This window comes from Pelmatolapia mariae, linkage group LG18, assembly GCF_036321145.2.
Source record: "Pelmatolapia mariae isolate MD_Pm_ZW linkage group LG18, Pm_UMD_F_2, whole genome shotgun sequence".
Taxonomy (NCBI): Eukaryota; Metazoa; Chordata; class Actinopteri; order Cichliformes; family Cichlidae; genus Pelmatolapia; species Pelmatolapia mariae.
In genome coordinates, this window is record NC_086243.1 from 15,005,859 (window position 1) to 15,024,154 (window position 18,296).

An 18,296-nucleotide genomic window follows, 5' to 3' on the forward strand; every position below is an offset into this window, starting at 1 on the left:
TACTGAAACCGATTTAGAGTGCTTTATTTAGCCGTGGAGGGTAACAACTGAAAATATGAAATAAACACACGTAAGCTAAGACTCTCTAAAAAAACAGCATTGTTGTTCGGCTTTTCATTTCGCCATTTGTTGATTCACTCGAAGAGCAAGTAACGTAATATGGGTCAAGTGATCAGTTTGATATCAATCACCGTCATATTTACATTATTTGTACAGTGCGAATGATTTGCTTTGATACCTGGTCAAACTTAAGCTCTCCTCTGTCTGCCTGTCTGCACTTCTCCTACAGCAAAGTCGCACGCAGCAGCTTCTTCCCCTCGCTCACGTAAGTGCTGTGCTCAGTCTGCTAGTGTCCGAGCTCGGATCATACCGAAATTAGGGGGAATTTACGACTGTGCGCTATGTGCTTCGAATATTGTTTGTAGTTTTTGTTTTATACAGTTGTCAGTCAGGCATCTAACTATGAAACAAATTATACTCCAAAAGACCCCGGGCTTCTGAAACAACAACCCGGGCTTAAGCCCAGTAAGCCCCACCCCCATGAGTCAAACTACAATATATTTCACAAAATTCCAGTATCTATCTCCTAGCAACCTATGTCCTCGTTTACAAATGGCAGTGAGAGATGAGTAAAGTGATAAAGTTGAGGGTACTATGAAGGATTCAAAAGGTAATCGAATATTTTTTTCTATACATTGTGCTTTCTTGTGTTTTACTTTAAGATGAAACGGTTGATAAAATACTTTACTCAATACTTCACTTATTTATTGTCTAATTATTATTGCCGATGTAACTATCAAGGTATGTAAGAACTATGAACCGCTAACGGAGCCAAGATGGCGACCGAGGTAGACGCTGGTCTCCGCGGCTTAGCAGGATTTTGCAGTTTTACTTCCCTTTCAGCCGTCGTTTTTTCTCTGAATTACAAGTGAGTTATCCTACTGACTGTTCCTTCAGTACACGTATGCTGTACTTCTAAGTAACGGCTTCCTGAACCATACTTCAAAGAACTCTTTCGTGACCCTAGCTTCTTTGCAAAGCGATAGCTCAGATGTTTCCAACAACTCAGGGTAGTAAAAGGAAGGAAAAAGAAACACCTATGAAATATAAAAGTCTAACGAAAGGAACAACCAAGGAAATGGAGAGAAATACAGGTGTAGCTGGCTCAAATACCACTCCCAAGAATGCCGTGGCTGCCGAACATGACTACAACTGCAGCAAAAGTCCTGAACTGATGCCACTGCCGGATTCGGACCCCGATATTCCGGCCAGACCCGATGGTAAAAAACACAAAGGTGATATAACTCTTGCTGATGTGCAAAACAACATTGCTACTTTAATTAATGAGTGCTCTGGATAATCTGGAGGCTATGGTCAGCAAGAATACTGTTAACATTGAGGCCATGAAGAAGTCTATTGGCTTCATGTTCTTGGAAGTGGAATCTTTGAAGAACGTCACCAAAACAGTTAAAGCTACTTGTAAGAAAAACAGCAGCAGATTGTCTCAAGTAGAACTGAAAGTCAACGAAGTTGAAAGATACCATCAGAGATGGAACTTCAGGCTCTCAGGTGTCCCTGAGCAAAAGCAAGAAGACATCTCCAGAAAAGTACTCGACATCGAACTCAGCGATGTTAACATTGCTCCTGATCCTTCACTAGATAGATGCCTACCTAGCTCAAATAACTCTCTGTCCTGTTGTTTAAATACATTTATGCAAAAAATTTCATTTAATAGACATTTGGAGAATTAAAAACCCTAAAGCCAGACTATTTACATGGAGTAACAAATCCAACTCTTCTAAATCCCGTATTGACGTCTGGTTAGTCTCTGATTGCTTAGATAAAAATAATGTTATAGTCAATATAATGCCAACTCCACTCACGGACCACAAAGCAGTATCACTTCAAGTCTTTCTCAATCCTAATGCTGCCCAAACTTGTAGGAGCTGCTACTGGAAACTTAATAATTCCCTTCTAAAACATGAAAAAGTGATTGAAGATATTTTGTCATTAATGAAACATTTCTGGGATAAAGCCCTAACCAGTCATCTCTACTGTCAAAATTTGGAACTCTTCGAATTTGAAGCCGCTAAATATTTAAGAGAGTATGGCTCATCTGCAGCAAAACAAACTCTCTTTTTAAAACATGCCTCACAGGTGCAGATAGCTATTAACACAATTAATGCCTTTACTTTAGCTTCAGGACTCCACTTAAACATTGGCAAATGTGAACTGCTTGCCCTTAGAAATTGTACCAGTCTATCTATTGCTGGCATCCCAGTGAAAGAGTCTGACACTTACCTTGGTATCATCATTAATAAAAATCAATCCACCAGGTTCTCCCTTAATTTCACTCCAATTTTGGATAAAACATAAACTAAATGCTTAGCTGCAGCGGGATTTATCCAGTAAAGGGAGAGTTTTACTCACGAAAGCGGAGGGATTATCTTGTCTAACTTATGCTTGTGTTTTTGTTGTTTCTTTTATCTTTTCTGAGTTCTCTCTTTGTTATAAGAAAATACTGTTTGGTTTCTTTAAGTACCCCACGGACAGGGCAAACAAATTTTATTTGATTAATATACTGATATTACTGGCTAAATTTCATATACATAAATTAAAATTTTCTAACGCAAAACCATCCTTTCAGTGCTTTTTAAATGAAACCAAACAATATGTTAAAACCATACAACATTCCCAAAATGTAAACGCTGTCAAAACCATGAACTTATGTTCCCTGTTCAATGTTATGTGATTCTTTACTAGACTGTTCTGTTTTGTTTTTTCCAAACTCCCTGACACTGTGTTTTTGTAATTTGTATCTATATTTTGTGCTTTGTCAATAAAGCTTATTCACAAAAAAAAAAAAAAAAGAACCGCTAACGTCCAACCTGTGGAATGCACCTGTTAGTGACTTTTCTCCTCTCGCGAGATTTCGTATTGCGCAGTGGAGAACAGCCGTCCGCCATCACCGCATACAAAAGCTAACACTAGCCAAAACCACTGAGGAGAACGACTGACAACAACACAACAGACACACAGGGCGACCTAATTCCCACAGGGGAGGTCACCGAGTTTCTCTGTCGCTTTCCGGGCGCAGAAAGCAAATTAGCAGCTGCCTTTCATGTAGTCTTTAAGTCAACTTAGAAAGGATAGTCGTTGCAACTAATCATGTCCAACCTAAAAAGCGGCACCAAGAAGGACACCAAGATGAGGATACGAGCCTTTCCTGTGAGTACTGAGATCTGTATGAGCTTTGTAAACCGAGCCGAAACTATGAGACGAGTCAGGGGATGACAGGTCTTTATGCTAGTAATTGCCTGCTAACTAGTTGCTCAATCGAAAAAAAAATGTCACTCAAGCGAAAACTGCTTCAATCTGGGCAGTTACCTTGGGCGTATTATCGTGCAGTTTATTTAATGCTAGCTGGCTTATTGGTTTGTAAATGTCACCGTCATTTGTCATGAGCTAATGTTAGCATTAATTGAAACTTCAGTGAGAAGATGGCTAGCTACGTAGCGGGCCTGGCCGTATTAGCTGTCTTGACATTTGCTAAGTCAGTCTGCAGGTATCAGTGCGCTATGGTAACGATAAGCAGGGTTGTTTGTTGCTATTTATTCACGCTACGCGTTTGCTTCCGCCCGCGGAGGATGTCAGCACACATTGTCATGCAGAGTTAGCTGGAGAGCTAGCGCAACTTCATCCCAACAAGGTGCTAAAGTAAACATGGTCAAAGTAACTTGAACAGGTTATGGTGATGATGTTGGCCAACCAATCACAGCCACCCCTACCACAAATTCACACTTAGACGTTTGCATATAAGCATGTGATCAAGCCTGATACATTTGGGACAGTTTAGAAAAAGAAAAAATAAGAATGATTTTGTCAGTAGTTAGCGAGGTATATTTGGCCAAAAAAGAGAAAAAAAAATGGTGCATTGTTTAATGAACACACAACCAAGATATAGATGATCCTAAACACCTTTTCAAAATGCATAATAGACTCCCTTGAGAGATGCAAGCTTTACCATGCCATTTACAGTCCCAGTAACATGCAACCGTCAGAAAAAAGGTATTTATAGAAGGAAAAAAAATTGAGAAAAACATTTCTAGTAGATTGAACAGCTTGGCTCTTGTTCTCCACTGAAATCAGGTTAAGATTTCCACATTTCTGCTGAGAGACTCCACATCTACTTCCTACTTACCTACCTCTTTTATAGGTACAGTTGTTTTCAAATGTTATGACTCAGTGGCCTTATTTCTTGATTTAGAGAGTTTAATTGTTTGTCATGAATTAAGAAAAAAAAACAGTTAATATTTTTTATGAAGCAGAAGGCAGGGTGTTTGGTAACCTGTTAAACAAGCCACCTTTGCTTGTTTTTGGCATAATATTCAGGTTGCTGAAGTAGATGGTACAGTCTCTCTCTTTCACTCTCTCTTTGGTAAAATATTGGCAGATGCCACATGCAAAAATATGTGACAGACAACAGAATAGTCCAGGCATTACTGCATTGTTTCCTCGTTTCAGAGATGTGGCTTTCAACATTCCTACACTAATTTCCAACAGAAGGGGGAAAAAAGTTATGTCTTTATAGTTTTACAAAACAGTTACTGACCATATGCAAGAGTATACAAAAGACATGAGATACATCAGATAGACCTGCTTTGGAAAGACTAATCCTTTTTCATTGTAAACAAAAGTCATTCATCAAAGTATCTGAATTTAATATTTGTCTCTCACAGATGACAATGGATGAGAAATATGTGAACAACATCTGGGACCTTCTAAAGAATGCTATCCAGGAGATTCAGAGGAAAAACAACAGTGGACTGAGCTTTGAGGAGCTGTACAGGAACGCCTACACAATGGTGCTCCACAAACATGGGGAGAAGCTGTACACAGGCCTGAGGGAGGTGGTCACTGAGCACCTCATCAACAAGGTAAAGAAACTTTCATCAGTTTCAAAGTATTTTAGACAATGATGAGAATTGATGTGAAAGAAGACAATTATTCGTAATACCACACCAGATGTTGAGATGACTTTATTTGACTATTTATATCTTCAGGTACGGGAAGATGTCCTAAACTCCTTAAATAATAATTTTCTGCAAACACTGAATCAGGCCTGGAATGACCACCAGACTGCCATGGTCATGATCAGAGACATCCTCATGTACATGGTAGGTATACATTTGTGTTTTAGTCATACTCCTCATGTAAAAAGTTCTGAAGCTGGACATCAGTAATTGTAAAAGATCTTTAAGATTTCATAGAGCATTTGTAACTGTTGTTTGGTGTTTTTGCACATGGAAATAATTTTGTGATATTTAAGGGATGGCCATTTGTGTTAACCTCTGGCCAACATTTGCATGCACGCTAATCTGGACTTTACATATAAAACTAAATCTGAATGTCAGACTAACAATGAGGCTTTGTTGCTGTATTTATTTGTTTTGTCAGAATACTGGCAGTGCTAGTTGTTTACCTTTGACAGGACTAAGGTTCAAAGTATGTGTTGAGCTGTGTGCGAGTGATTGAGAGGTCACTGTAAGCAAACAGTAGGCTAAACAATGGCACCGTCAGTACAGAGACTACACTGCTGTCCTGGAGTTCTTTAGTTCTGTACTGTCCTCTTTCTTTAGCCCAGACAGTGTTTTTTGTTTGTTTTAATCTACTGAAGGCTGACAACCTACCTTATTGGAAGCTACTTCTTACTTTGTAAATTTACACATGCTACTATGTATTTGTATAATCACAGTACGGCAAATCCATCCCTTTTTTGATACCATAGTTTATCATAGTACATATTTTCATAGAAAACTGCATCTTCTGTTCTCATGTCTTCTAGGACAGGGTCTATGTTCAGCAAAACAATGTGGAAAATGTCTACAACCTCGGCCTCATCATATTCAGAGACCAGGTGGTGCGCTACGGTTGCATTCGGGATCACCTACGACAGACCTTACTGGACATGATTGCACGGGAAAGAAAGGGAGAGGTTGTAGACAGGTGTGAAAGAATAGTGCTTCACTTCTTGGTCTTTAGAACACATTTACTGCAGAACTGAAAGTTTGTTCAAGTACAAAATTGAGTGATGAGCTAGTTTCCTGTCCTTATTTCGAATGCTCTACAATTCATTGCAGGGGAGCTATCAGAAATGCCTGCCAGATGCTGATGATTCTAGGCCTGGATGGCAGGTCTGTATACGAGGAGGACTTTGAGGGTCCTTTCTTAGATATGTCAGCAGAATTCTTCCAGGTGAGTCTGTGCTATGCACTTTTTACTCCATCTTTTTGTTGCTATTCTAAATAATTTCTATAACAACACATAATATGTGCTTGTTTCAGATGGAAAGCCAAAAGTTCTTAGCAGAAAACTGTGCCAGTGTCTACATAAAGAAGGTAGAGGCCAGAATCAATGAAGAGATTGAGCGAGTTATGCATTGCCTGGACAAGTCCACAGAGGAACCCATTGTCAAAGTGGTGGAAAGGGAGCTAATTTCAAAACACATGAAGACCATTGTGGAGATGGAGAACTCTGGCTTGGTCCATATGCTTAAGAATGGCAAGACGGAAGGTAAAAGCATTAAATCATTCATGACTTTTCTGTGCAAGTAATTCAGAAATAAAAAAAATAAAAAAAACACCAAAGAATTTCCTTTCTCATTGTTTTTTACTTCACATCTCACTCTCAGACCTGGCATGCATGTACAAGCTGTTTAGTCGTGTGCCAAATGGCCTGAAAACAATGTGCGAGTGTATGAGCTCTTACTTGAGAGAGCAAGGCAAAGCTCTGGTGTCAGAAGAGGGAGAGGGCAAGAACCCCGTTGACTACATTCAGGTATGCCTCTGGTATCTGAAAAAAGTGTAGCATTAGAAGACTTAAATATCAGGTTAATCATGCTTAAAGTACCAAGAGAGACTTGTATCGTGCTGGATTACATAACTTCTTTGTTACCACCTTTTGAACAGGGTTTGCTAGACCTGAAAACACGATTTGATCGGTTCCTCCTCGAGGCCTTCAACAACGACAGACTCTTCAAACAAACTATAGCTGGAGACTTTGAGTATTTCCTGAACCTCAACTCCCGCTCTCCAGAGTACCTTTCACTCTTTATTGATGACAAGCTCAAGAAGGGAGTCAAAGGGGTGAGTAGCTTCTTCAAAAACATGAAGTAGATCTGGAAGTCATTTAGAGTTTTCTGTTAGCAGCTAACTTCTACTTTTTGTCTTGTTTCTCCCCTTTTCTTGTTTGAATAGTTGACGGAACAGGAAGTGGAGTCGATTCTTGACAAGGCCATGGTGTTGTTCCGGTTCATGCAGGAGAAGGATGTTTTTGAAAGGTACTACAAGCAGCATTTGGGTCGTCGGCTGCTCAGTAACAAGAGTGTCTCAGACGACTCAGAAAAGAACATGATCTCTAAGCTCAAGGTAAAAACCATTTAAAAAGTAGTAGTTTTGTATATAGATTTATGCACGGGACTTGTACATTCTCATATCATTTATCTCATGACTCCTCTCTTCATCCTGTCTAAATCTTTGTCAGAGGGTTCACGTCATTTTCTTTGTCTCTTTCTGTTACAGACAGAGTGCGGCTGTCAGTTCACCTCGAAACTGGAAGGGATGTTCAGAGACATGAGCATCTCCAACACTACCATGGATGAGTTCAGGCAACACATACAAACTACATCAGTAAGTCAGTCAGAAAAACAAGGCACACAGAAAAACCCAGCACAGCTGACAAACTCTTTGATAGCGCAGCAGGATTTAAGATATAGAGCCTCATACACCCACGCATTGCACATTCATACAGCTACACAGCACATCCTTGCATGTTCAACTCACGCACACACTTTATTTTGATGAAATATGCAAATATGTATCTGTCAGTGCCTTATCTCCACACTTTGATGTTTGGTGTCATGTCTCACAATAAAATTAAAAAGCAGAAGAAGTCATTGTTTAGGTTGTTATTTAGAAGTCCTCTTTTAAAGCATGAATAGAGAGCGTTAACTCGTGGTCACAAAGCACATTTAGATTTGAAGTCAAAGTTCTACTCGTGTCCAGAGTGCTGATGTAATCGTCTCTGCCTCACCCCAAAGGAACATTTGAACATATCAAATGCGAATTTACTTTATGAATACAGTAATCTCAGAAAGATAAGTACACTGACCCACATCTTTACTTTTACAATAGTAGACATGCCTTAAACTACACAGTGGAGGCTTTACTGTGTATATGCGTTAGTCAAACAACATGATTGGCTCATAGGGTCATTAATTTGGCTGTTGATTGTCTCTTTTGGGGCTGAATTCTCCCATGGTTTTTTTTTTTCTTTATTCAGGATTTGTTGAGTACCATCTGTCTCTGTCTCTCTCTCTCTCTCTCTCACTCTGTCTGATACCAGATATTCTGCATTGAAGCTGTAATGGGTGTGTAGTCATGTTATCTTCTTTTCATGTACGTGTTCCAGGCATCTTTAAGTGGTGTGGACCTCACAGTAAGAGTCCTAACTACTGGCTACTGGCCCACACAGTCTGCAACACCTAAATGCACCATCCCCCCTGCTCCCAGACACGCCTTTGAAGTCTTCAGACGGTAATCCTCTTTCTTCATATGTTTTGCAATACAAAGAAGATCTCAGTGTACTTTTCATTTATTGGTTTTCACCGCCTTTGTTTTTATTTACTAGATTTTACCTAGCTAAGCACAGTGGTAGACAGCTCACATTACAGCATCACATGGGAGGAGCTGACCTAAACGCAACTTTCTATGGAGCTGTTAAAAAGGTAGATTCTGCATTTCAAAACTGCTTTAGTATTGAAATTAAAATGGATCTTATTGTGATTAAATCAGTATCATTGAGGATTTTCATAATCTTTCTGTTAAGCAGCAAAACATGTTTTTTTTTTAAACCTTCTCCATGTGCAGGAGGATGGTTCAGAGTTGGGTATGGGAGGTGCCCAGGTGACAGGGTCTAACACCCGCAAGCACATACTACAGGTCTCCACCTTCCAGATGACCATCCTCATGCTCTTCAACAACAGAGAAAAGTGCACTTTTGAGGTGGGAACACACTTTTTATATGGCTGCACTCTACCATTATATGACTTTGTCTTTATACATTTGTGTTTTTGTACATATTGGTGTCACAGTTTTTCACTTAAAGCCAATTTCTTTTTTTTTTTCTACAGGAGATTCAGCAGGAGACAGATATTCCAGAGCGAGAGTTGGTGCGAGCATTACAGTCTTTAGCATGCGGGAAACCCACACAGCGAATTCTCACTAAGGAGCCCAAGTCCAAGGAGATAGAAAATGGACACGTGTTTACAGTCAACGATCAGTTTACCTCGAGACTGCACAGAGTCAAAATTCAGACAGGTGAGCAAAGGCTGTGTGTAATGCACTAGAGCTCGCTTTTGTCTTGTGTTATTTCCGGGACCCTTTCTGTCCGTCACGGCTGACACTCCAGGATATATGGGTCATCACCGCTGTGCTTTTTAAAAATATAATAGTATTGCATATTAGTACTTATATTATCTAATACTGACTGATTCAGTACCACAAGTAGAATATCATACAGCTTTTTAACTCAAAATAAAAACACAATAATTTACTTTTCAGTTTTTTTATTTTTTATATTTTTTTTATTTAGGGCTATGCATAAGTAAAGGCTTCTGTTCTGAAATACTTACTGTTACATGGTGGCTGTGTAACCATAGCAATCCTTGAAGTGGAGTTAGGACACTTCCTTTCTGTAATACAGTTCCTGTATCCAATTTTTCCAGTTGCTGCTAAACAAGGTGAATCAGACCCTGAAAGGAAAGAGACTCGGCAGAAAGTGGATGATGACAGGAAGCACGAGATTGAGGCAGCCATTGTCCGAATCATGAAGTCGAGGAAGAAGATGCAACACAATGTCCTGGTTGCAGAGGTAAGGAACTCGTCCATTTTACAGAATCCATTTTCTTTTTTCAAATAATGAACAACAATTTTAATGCTGTTACTTTCTGTTCTTCTTTTTTTGTGTGTTTGTTCAGGTCACTCAGCAGCTCCGGGCACGTTTTCTTCCGAGCCCTGTGGTAATCAAAAAGCGGATAGAGGGACTTATAGAAAGAGAATACTTGGCGAGGACACCAGAGGACCGTAAAGTGTACACCTACGTTGCGTAGAAGACGAACTGTGAAGGAGACGAGGAAGAGACTGGATTGGAGGGAGGGGGAGGGGTAGTTGTTTTTCTTTGGACTGTTGTTACGCATGGACTGGAAGTTTCTTTTAGAGACAGACACTGGGAACCCGACTCATCGCCCCTTCCAAAAAAATACAATAAACACATAAATGGGGAATAAAAATCTTACTACAGGAAAAAAAGAATCCATCGAAATCTTCTAGATGATTTTTAAATCTGGCCAAACTTCCTGTTCCCTGAGAGTTTTAACATGGATGGATCCAGCTTCAAGCTTTTCACTGTTTTACCCTTGTAGAGCTCAAACTTGAAAAGAATCCCTTGGGAAAAATGTGAATGCACCACTTATTTTTTTTGGTTCAATACTGTATAAAAATAAAATTATTTAAAAAAAAAAAAAAAAAAAAAAGGAAAATGTGGATTCTTACAAAATAACGATTGTGAAATGCTGGAGTTTTTCAAGCAAGCAATTGCAAAAAGTCCACTAATTTACTGGTGTTTGTCAACCAGCTGTAACGGATCAGTATGAAAGGAAGCGGGCTGAGAGGGAGCGTTTACTGCTCTCTGCTGACCCTTTTTGGAAATGGCATTTAAATCCACACCCAGACAGTCGAGGATGAAAACATCTAGTTATCCCGCTGCTCTGCAAGAACACAAGTATTTTCTCCCAACGGACACAACGCTGTCATCTGGTGTTTATATAGAAGAAAGTGTTTCCTTCCCAGCACGCTTGGTCATGGTTCAGTTATCTGAATTGGAGATAATGAGGGGTATTTTTTTTTTTCCCCACATTCCATCTGTTAGGTTGGGTTTTACTGCCGTAATATTGTGCAAATATGTAACAATGTGGCGCCATAAAGGAGACTGAGCAATCAGGTGCAGAAAAGCCATTTTTTCCTATTTCATCAGACATCAACTGCACAACTGAGATTTAAGCACTGTGGGCATTTGTGCACATTTCCAAATATAAAGCATGAGTCAGAAATCTGTTTTTGTAATGTAAATATACAAGACATGAGTGCACATGCAATCAAGTCAGTTATTTTGTCTTTAATCAATATTTTGTGACACTACACAACGCAGTTTCATAAACATGCAACTGTTGTTGTAGACAGGAGGCTTGTTAAGAATCGACAACACCTTTTCCAGTAGCTGGTCATATGGTTATGACGTGGAGAAGCAGACAAACTAGACAAACTGCGGTCTACAAGGTCCAGCGGGATCTGCGTCAGCTTGCAACTGAACAGCTTTGGATAGATTCTCCAATTGAGTCATGAAACTCTGAATCTCCTCAGCCGAACTGTGAGTCCAAGCCAGAGGGAGGTGGGTGGGAACAGGCTTCCGATCTGCAACACATGTAAGCTGTCAGAACTGGTGGCACCAGACGATGACGATGCTTGAGTTGACCTGAGAAGGTTAACAGAAAATATGGTGGAGCCCGTCACATTTCGTGTTGTTTACCTTGAAAGAACTGCCCGCTGCGTGTTCTGGAAGCCACCCTGGACAAAGCCAACCACACGACTGTGTCGGCTCCTTGTTCTACAGTACGCAGCCTGTCCTCCATCATCCGGTGGAACTGAGGCATTGATGTAGAAACGGCTGGAAACAAGGAGAAAATAGATCTAGCTGTTAATTGTATTTGTGGTTTTTGAGAAAGGAGGAAGACTAATTAAGATACAATTCAAGAAAAACTGCAACTGTTGCTCTAATGAGCGTACCTGGTGTATCTACCCAGCCTGGATGCATGACAGAAAAGTGAATGACAGGATTGGCTTTGGCCCACTGTTCTGTCAGCACCACCTGCTGTCTCTGAAAAGGAACAACACAATGTGGCCTCTTTATATCTTACGTCAGTCTTCTCCATTACTTTAAATGACCTATATAACCAGTCAGACATGTTATTGTGCAATGTAAAGCAGATTCAAACCTAATTTTTAAAAACTCTGGACCACACTTCCTGTCTTACCTTGTTCTGTGCGTAGACCATAACGGCATCAAAGTAGCCCTTCGCCGACTGCAAGTCATCAACCTCGAGTTTCTGTACCAGCATGCCTCCTGAGGACACAGTGATCTAATAGGCGGGAGGGGGAATAAATACATCAGTGTGCTTACAACACCATGACCCACTACAACGTGGACAAGAGTGGCATTATGCTGTCTGCACTATACAGATGAACACTTTGTTTGTGTGCACTTATGCGTGTAATCATACCACTCTTGGATCCCGGCTCTTCTGTAAAAGTGGTATAAGAGTCTGTGTGAGAATATACACCCCTGAAAAAGGAAATTAAAAAATTGAAAAATTGTTATGCAAGACAACAGTCTGACCCTCAGAATAAAATCTCACCCATGGTGTTGGTGGCAAAGTTCTTCTCCAGCCCTTCAGCGTTCAGCTCTCTCTTGTGCACCATACACCCTGCATTGTTTATCTGCCAAAGCAGAGAAAAAGTCCAATCACACAACTAAGTCTAAACCATTAACACAGTTAGCTTAGGAAAGAGGATTTGAAATCTATTTATTGTATTAAAGAATAAAGGTGATACATGCCAAACCATTCAGTGATGGATACTGCTTCTTGAAGGCCTCTGCAAACTCCCAGACTTTGCGTGACTGGGACATGTCCACAATATGGATGTATACTTCCTAGAATATGAAGATTAGGCATCACTTTGTTTCTCATAAATCAGGGGATTTTTTTTTTTTTTACTTTCTGTATTCAAAGTCAATATTCTCACCGTGTTCCCAGATTTAGTAACAATGTCTTCTTTGGCCTCTTCTGCTTTATCTTTGTTCCTACAAACCATGTGGACCGTGCCACCTGGAGACAAAGCATCAGGTTTTATTTGCTATAATTATGTGGTGGTGTTTGACAGATAACACAACCCTCCGGCGTGTACCTTTCTTGGCTATAGCCACGGCTGTTGCTTTTCCAATTCCACTGTTGGCTCCAGTAATCATAAAAGACCTCCCCACCACCGACACATCCAGGTCCCGGGGATCAAACTCTTTAGATGCCACCTCGTATCCCTTCCTACAGGCGTGCAGAAAACATGTAATAAAGGTAATGCTACAAGGCGAGGACTGATCATTTCTCAAAAGGTGGCTTGTGATTGACAGCCTGCATTGAGATGATGACACAATGAGACTGTCATCCTCAAGACACACGGGCTGTCAATAGAACTATTGTAATTGTACATAAAGAGCAGTTTGTGTGATGATTGTGCCACACAGTGATCAGACCTTTGATATGGCTCTGCGGAGCAGCTTTTGGGGTTGAATAAACAACATGAAATGCATGTCACAGGGCAGAAATCTTAATTTTAGTTTTAAAAAAAGAGAGAACAAAACAATACTAAGTAAAAAGATTGATATTTACCAAGCATCTTTTGACAGCATCCCTACACACAGCAGATCAACACCAAAATGATATCCTACTGACCTTGTATATTGCTGGATTCCATTCAAAAACCAGATGGCATTTCGGTACAGAGACATGATTTCAAATGAGGAACAATCCCAAACAAAGTGCATCAAGTTTTCCAGTCCTTGTTCAAGCAGCTGTGTGACAGATCATAATCACATGAGGCGGGAGGAGAGGGATGCGCTTGCTGCTCTCTGCCGACTCTGACCGGGAATAACATTTAAACACACACCCTGACAGCAGTCAAGCGACGCCAGTTATCAGTTCATTCATTAACGTGGGTCCCACAGTCACGTGGCAGATTTTTTCGATTTTTAAAGGGCGCTCCTGGTTGGGCGGATCCCTGGAAATACAAGCCCAGGATAACCAATCCACGATGGTTGTGAGTACCGATGACACGTCACTGCCCAGCGGCAGGGTGGGCGGAGTTAGCCAAGTTTCACCCCGTACTCACTTCACGGAGGATAGATATGTGTCCATCCGGACAGTTTGACCCTTTGTGAGGGTTAAAGTGCTTAGTTTTTAAATATTTTCACGGTGTTTTGTTGCTCCTCGGCCTGGTGTTGAAAATGGTAAGTTTCTGGCGAATGTGTTTGTTTTGTGCGCTTGACTGTAGGCATAAAATACCCCGACTGTTCACCTGTTGCACCTGCTGTCGCTGACAGGTAGCTAAAGCTAGAAACTGCGCCTCTAACAGCACTTCCTGCTATACTGGGGCAGGTTTGTTTTCCGATTTAGGCCTGATGAGAGTCTACTTGGTTTCCACTTTGAGTTTTTATTGTGTGTATCCTACTTTTAATAACACTCGGAAGTAAGGTGTGTGCTCTACCAGTCGGTCTATTCTGTAAGAAAACAGGTTTTGTGACTTCTCGTCGAGCGTTGCCCTGCTGGCTGTTTAATGCTTTACATATTAATTTGCCTGTGAGCTCTTAAGGGGTGTACACACCTGTAAATGACCTACAGGTGTGTAGACTTAAACAATCAAGTCTTACTGTATCTCTGGTGATTAATGCTTGACTATCACTCAGTCTAATAATGTTATCTCCATCTATATTGTTCATTTCCGTTCAGTTTCCAGTAGTGGAAGAACTGGTATGTCTTCATTTTGTTGGCCTGAATGGCTATAATAGAAGAATATGTTTCTTCTTTATACATTGTATAACAGTGTATTGTTTTTCCTCTGTCTTTAGCTAATGGGTTTCTCAGATATTTGAACCCAGCTGCTCATTTGAATGACACATAAACAGGCTGGATCATAAATGTTGTGCAGCACACGCCAATTGTGCCATACTACACACACTTTATGACTGCAGTGGTGTTCACTGGCTTTTAAGTGTGCTCTTTGTTGCACATCAGGGTTTAGGCATTACAGCCTCACTGGTGACCTGAATGGTAGAAAATAATTGACAGACCTCAATACTGAGACAACCCCCTGTTTTTTCTCTCTCTTTTTTCTTGCAAGCAAAAACCTGGTGCTCTTAAAGTCGAGTCTGATTTTTGTTTTTGTTTTTTCTTTAAATGAAACCTAAAATCAGGATGATATTTCAGAGGGCCTTGCATGTTCTCGCTTCTGATTGGGAGAAAAATGCTCCATAAAGCCTGAAGACAAAGTAATATTTATTCTTGAAGCCTAACTTTAACAATGAGAGGAAACGGCATGGCAGTGTGGTCCCGACAGAGCGGGGGTGGGGATGAAGGAGACTAATGTCTGTTTTGATATGTACGCAAACCTGACCGGTGCTCGGAAACACGTTATCCAAACATCCAAAAGCTGGACTCGCTGGCTCACTTGAAAACTGCCACTTCCTCAGTTGTCAGTGACCTTCACTATTACTCCCTGTCAAGCCCTTTATTTCCCCCTCGTGACGGTGTTTGGTCAGTGAAGTTACTCGCTAATGAACCGTGCCAGCAGCACAGCCACTTGTGCAGTCCTGATTGTGACTGTGTGTGTTGGTGTGGGCGTGTGGGCGCAGCGCCGGCTGCTTAATAAAGTTTCTCGGGATTAACTTGATGTGGATTTGTGTTTGTTTGCGTGAGTCATTGTTGCTGCCTCGACACGCGCCACGATTTCCCCACTGACAATGCCCTCTTGTGTCGTTAGATGCGCTTCATGCTGCTCTTCAGTCGCCAGGGGAAGCTGCGTCTGCAGAAGTGGTTCACGTCCATGTCGGATCGTGAGAAGAAGAAGATCATCAGGGACATGACCACCATGGTGCTGGCACGGCAACCCCGCTCCTGCAACTTCATGCAGTGGAAAGACCTAAAGATTGTTTATAAGCGGTAAGATTGCTTCACGTGTTTGTTGACACTTCTCCAATAGGTGTTGATCCCCACAATGCCACTGTTAATCATCTGTGTCTGATTCTCCTCAGGTATGCAAGCCTGTATTTCTGTTTGGGAGTAGAGAGCCAGGAAAATGAGCTGCTAGCCCTGGAGATCATTCATCGCTACGTGGAGCTGCTAGACAAATACTTTGGCAATGTATTTCACCTTCTCATATTTGTTATGCAGCTGTAGTCTGAAGTAAAGTGTTGCTAAAAATCAATAACATTACTGCTGAACTAGGCTGCAAAGATTGGATCTAAGAATATGTTCTGCTCGTCATCCTCTCAGGTGTGTGAGCTGGACATTATCTTTAACTTTGAGAAGGCCTATTTTATCCTGGATGAGTTTCTAATGGGAGGCGAGATCCAGGAAACCTCTAAACAGATTGTGAATCGCTCCATTGAAGCCTCAGACATGTTACAGGAGGTGAGATTCACTGAAATGCACGCACAAATGCACTTAGTAAAACACTGTGACTTGCACCTGTGGTGTGAGCACGTAACATCTGTTGCATGGCTCAGTGTATAAAGCGAGACACTGCAGGCATAGGTGTGTTTTCTTCATGCACTGGTCGATTTTTGAGATTCTGGCCTATTTGGATTTTTATTATTATTATTATTATTATTATTATTATTATTTTGTTCAGACTAATGTAAATAAAATGTCTTAAATATGCATTTTGTCCACTGTGCAAATTAGTGCATGTTTAAGGAGGCAGTGCCTATTTTTTTTTTTAATTTACTCGCAGCTCTCGGGAAGTTTCACGGTTTATATCTGTTGGTTAATTCTTATTAGTAAAACAGACACTGAAATGCTGTTTTCTTGTGAGTTTTCCTCAGAAATCCCCATTTCAGTAGCACTTACATACAGCAAACCTTACAGAATGACAGGCTGGAATAAATCTGTATCAGCTCTCTTCAGTGTTCAGTTAAAAAGTTGCAATACCAAAAAAATATACTTAATGTAAGTGCTCAACAGGAGAAGGTTAATGGTGATGCATTGTATTTAACAGACTTCACTTGTAGTGTCTCCTTTTAAAGCAATGTTGCCATGTTTTCAAATGTATTCCAAAGTTTGTTTATTTATTTAAATCATGGTTGTGGGGTATTTTGAAAGGCCCAGATACCTGAAATTAGTGCTTACTGTTACTTTAAGCAACACGAGTAATGTGTGAGGCTCTGACATGGGAACGTGATGTGTGTGCGTGCGAAGTAGTCGGTGCCATGTAGAATCCAATCAAATGTGGTGATCCCTGTTGTGCCTTTGTCTTCCTCATAACTAAAAGGCATGTGGATAGTAGTGGCTGCTCCCTCTTTGTTTTATAGGTCTGTGTTTTGCTGTTTTTCTTACCCCTTATGTCTCTCTCTCGCTCTCTCTCTCTCTGGGTGTTAGCGTGAGACAGATTTTCTTTAAATGTTAGCGTTTGGCTGATGCTTCCTGCTCTCCCTGTAGGCTCGTGGCTCTGTGCGTAGCTGGGTGTGTTGTTCGGTGCTCCTGAGTCAGGCTGATTAACACTTTTTATCTAGAGTGATGCAGTGTAGTCTCCCATTCATTTTGACCATTATCGCTTCAGGATGACATCAGTGAGTGGTATGAGGTGGAGCTGTTTGGATGACCTTGAATATGGACAGAAAGGTTAGATGTTCCGCTTATGTTAGTGCATTGGTGTGCTCAGCACTTTGTAACAGGTGATGTGTAGATGTGTGACTGTGGATATGATTTTGTATTATACTGCACTTTTTGGAGTCTGGGAACCTGATTGTTTTTTTCATCCCTTGTGCTTTCTTTTCTAATTTTTTTCCTTAGACATTGGAGGAGTACATGAGCAAACCTGCATTTTAGCTTGTGGGGGTGGGGGACAAAAGGACATGAACTAACAGCAAAGAAGAAGGCGGGAGCAAGATGTGCTATATAGCAGTCACATACGTTTCTGAACCTGAAAATGGAGCGAACTTCGATTCTACTGAACATTTTCAGAAGAGAAAAATCTGGCTTTACTTGAATGTCTGCCTAAATCATAGCTGTGTGTATCATGTCTTTTGTGGCGACTCTAATATACATTAACAGTAATGCATTCAAGTGAAAGGAGAGTTTGTATGGGTGTGTTTCTATGTGGAGGATATGGGTTGGGGTTGGGAGGGGTTTTTTGACATCAATTGCAGTTATTAAATTTGAAGTAATAACAAGATGATGGGTATTTAAAGGGAAAAAAAAATCATGATCAGGAAGTGATGTTCCGATTTCCAAATTTCCTGTATTTATCATGTATTAATATGTGAGAAATTAATGTTTGGAGTCTGTCTGAGAAGTGTCTGATATTTTTTATTTTTTTGTGCCAATCACTCAGCAACTTACAGCACATAACTCG

At 40.6% G+C, this 18,296-nt stretch overlaps 3 protein-coding genes across 3 annotated transcripts; 2 read left to right on the forward strand and 1 right to left on the reverse strand.

Moving 5' to 3' along the window:
- The first annotated feature begins 2,954 nt into the window (after positions 1-2,954).
- On the forward strand, positions 2,955-10,569 carry LOC134616557 (cullin-3-like). The gene is made up of 16 exons (XM_063461426.1): positions 2,955-3,228; positions 4,740-4,937; positions 5,064-5,177; positions 5,846-6,006; positions 6,141-6,255; positions 6,345-6,573; positions 6,692-6,837; positions 6,969-7,145; positions 7,257-7,427; positions 7,581-7,688; positions 8,470-8,594; positions 8,689-8,785; positions 8,928-9,062; positions 9,191-9,377; positions 9,785-9,930; positions 10,037-10,569. Exons 1-16 carry the CDS (start codon positions 3,169-3,171, stop codon positions 10,166-10,168), a joined length of 2,301 nt encoding a protein of 766 aa, XP_063317496.1. The 5' UTR covers positions 2,955-3,168; the 3' UTR covers positions 10,169-10,569.
- Positions 10,570-11,205: 636 nt separating this feature from the next.
- Positions 11,206-13,874, reverse strand: LOC134616558 (dehydrogenase/reductase SDR family member 12-like). The gene is made up of 10 exons (XM_063461427.1): positions 13,622-13,874; positions 13,080-13,213; positions 12,918-13,000; positions 12,730-12,825; positions 12,530-12,611; positions 12,395-12,456; positions 12,149-12,253; positions 11,901-11,991; positions 11,644-11,781; positions 11,206-11,528 (listed from the first exon to the last, which is right to left on the reverse strand). Exons 1-10 carry the CDS (start codon positions 13,711-13,713, stop codon positions 11,371-11,373), a joined length of 1,041 nt encoding a protein of 346 aa, XP_063317497.1. The 5' UTR covers positions 13,714-13,874; the 3' UTR covers positions 11,206-11,370.
- A 216-nt stretch (positions 13,875-14,090) lies between these two features.
- On the forward strand, positions 14,091-18,041 carry ap1s3b (adaptor related protein complex 1 subunit sigma 3b). Its single transcript, XM_063461428.1, has 5 exons — positions 14,091-14,175; positions 15,705-15,883; positions 15,976-16,084; positions 16,217-16,354; positions 17,735-18,041. Exons 1-5 carry the CDS (start codon positions 14,173-14,175, stop codon positions 17,768-17,770), a joined length of 465 nt encoding a protein of 154 aa, XP_063317498.1. The 5' UTR covers positions 14,091-14,172; the 3' UTR covers positions 17,771-18,041.
- The last annotated feature ends 255 nt before the right edge of the window (positions 18,042-18,296 follow it).

Bases quoted from the DNA above. Each gene is read 5' to 3' on its own strand.
- ap1s3b (XM_063461428.1), top strand. The intron at 15,884-15,975 runs GTAAGATTGCTT...GATTCTCCTCAG, and splicing joins CTAAAGATTGTTTATAAGCG to GTATGCAAGCCTGTATTTCT. The intron at 16,355-17,734 runs GTGAGATTCACT...TTTTTTCCTTAG, and splicing joins CCTCAGACATGTTACAGGAG to ACATTGGAGGAGTACATGAG.
- LOC134616557 (XM_063461426.1), top strand. From the start codon at position 3,169: ATGTCCAACCTAAAAAGCGGCACCAAGAAGGACACCAAGATGAGGATA. The intron at 7,689-8,469 runs GTAAGTCAGTCA...TACGTGTTCCAG, and splicing joins AACACATACAAACTACATCA to GCATCTTTAAGTGGTGTGGA. The intron at 8,595-8,688 runs GTAATCCTCTTT...TTTATTTACTAG, and splicing joins GCCTTTGAAGTCTTCAGACG to ATTTTACCTAGCTAAGCACA.
- LOC134616558 (XM_063461427.1), bottom strand. From the start codon at position 13,713: ATGCACTTTGTTTGGGATTGTTCCTCATTTGAAATCATGTCTCTGTAC. The intron at 13,214-13,621 runs GTCAGTAGGATA...GCACGCCTGTAG, and splicing joins GGAATCCAGCAATATACAAG to GAAGGGATACGAGGTGGCAT. The intron at 11,529-11,643 runs GTAAACAACACG...CATGTGTTGCAG, and splicing joins CAGCGGGCAGTTCTTTCAAG to ATCGGAAGCCTGTTCCCACC.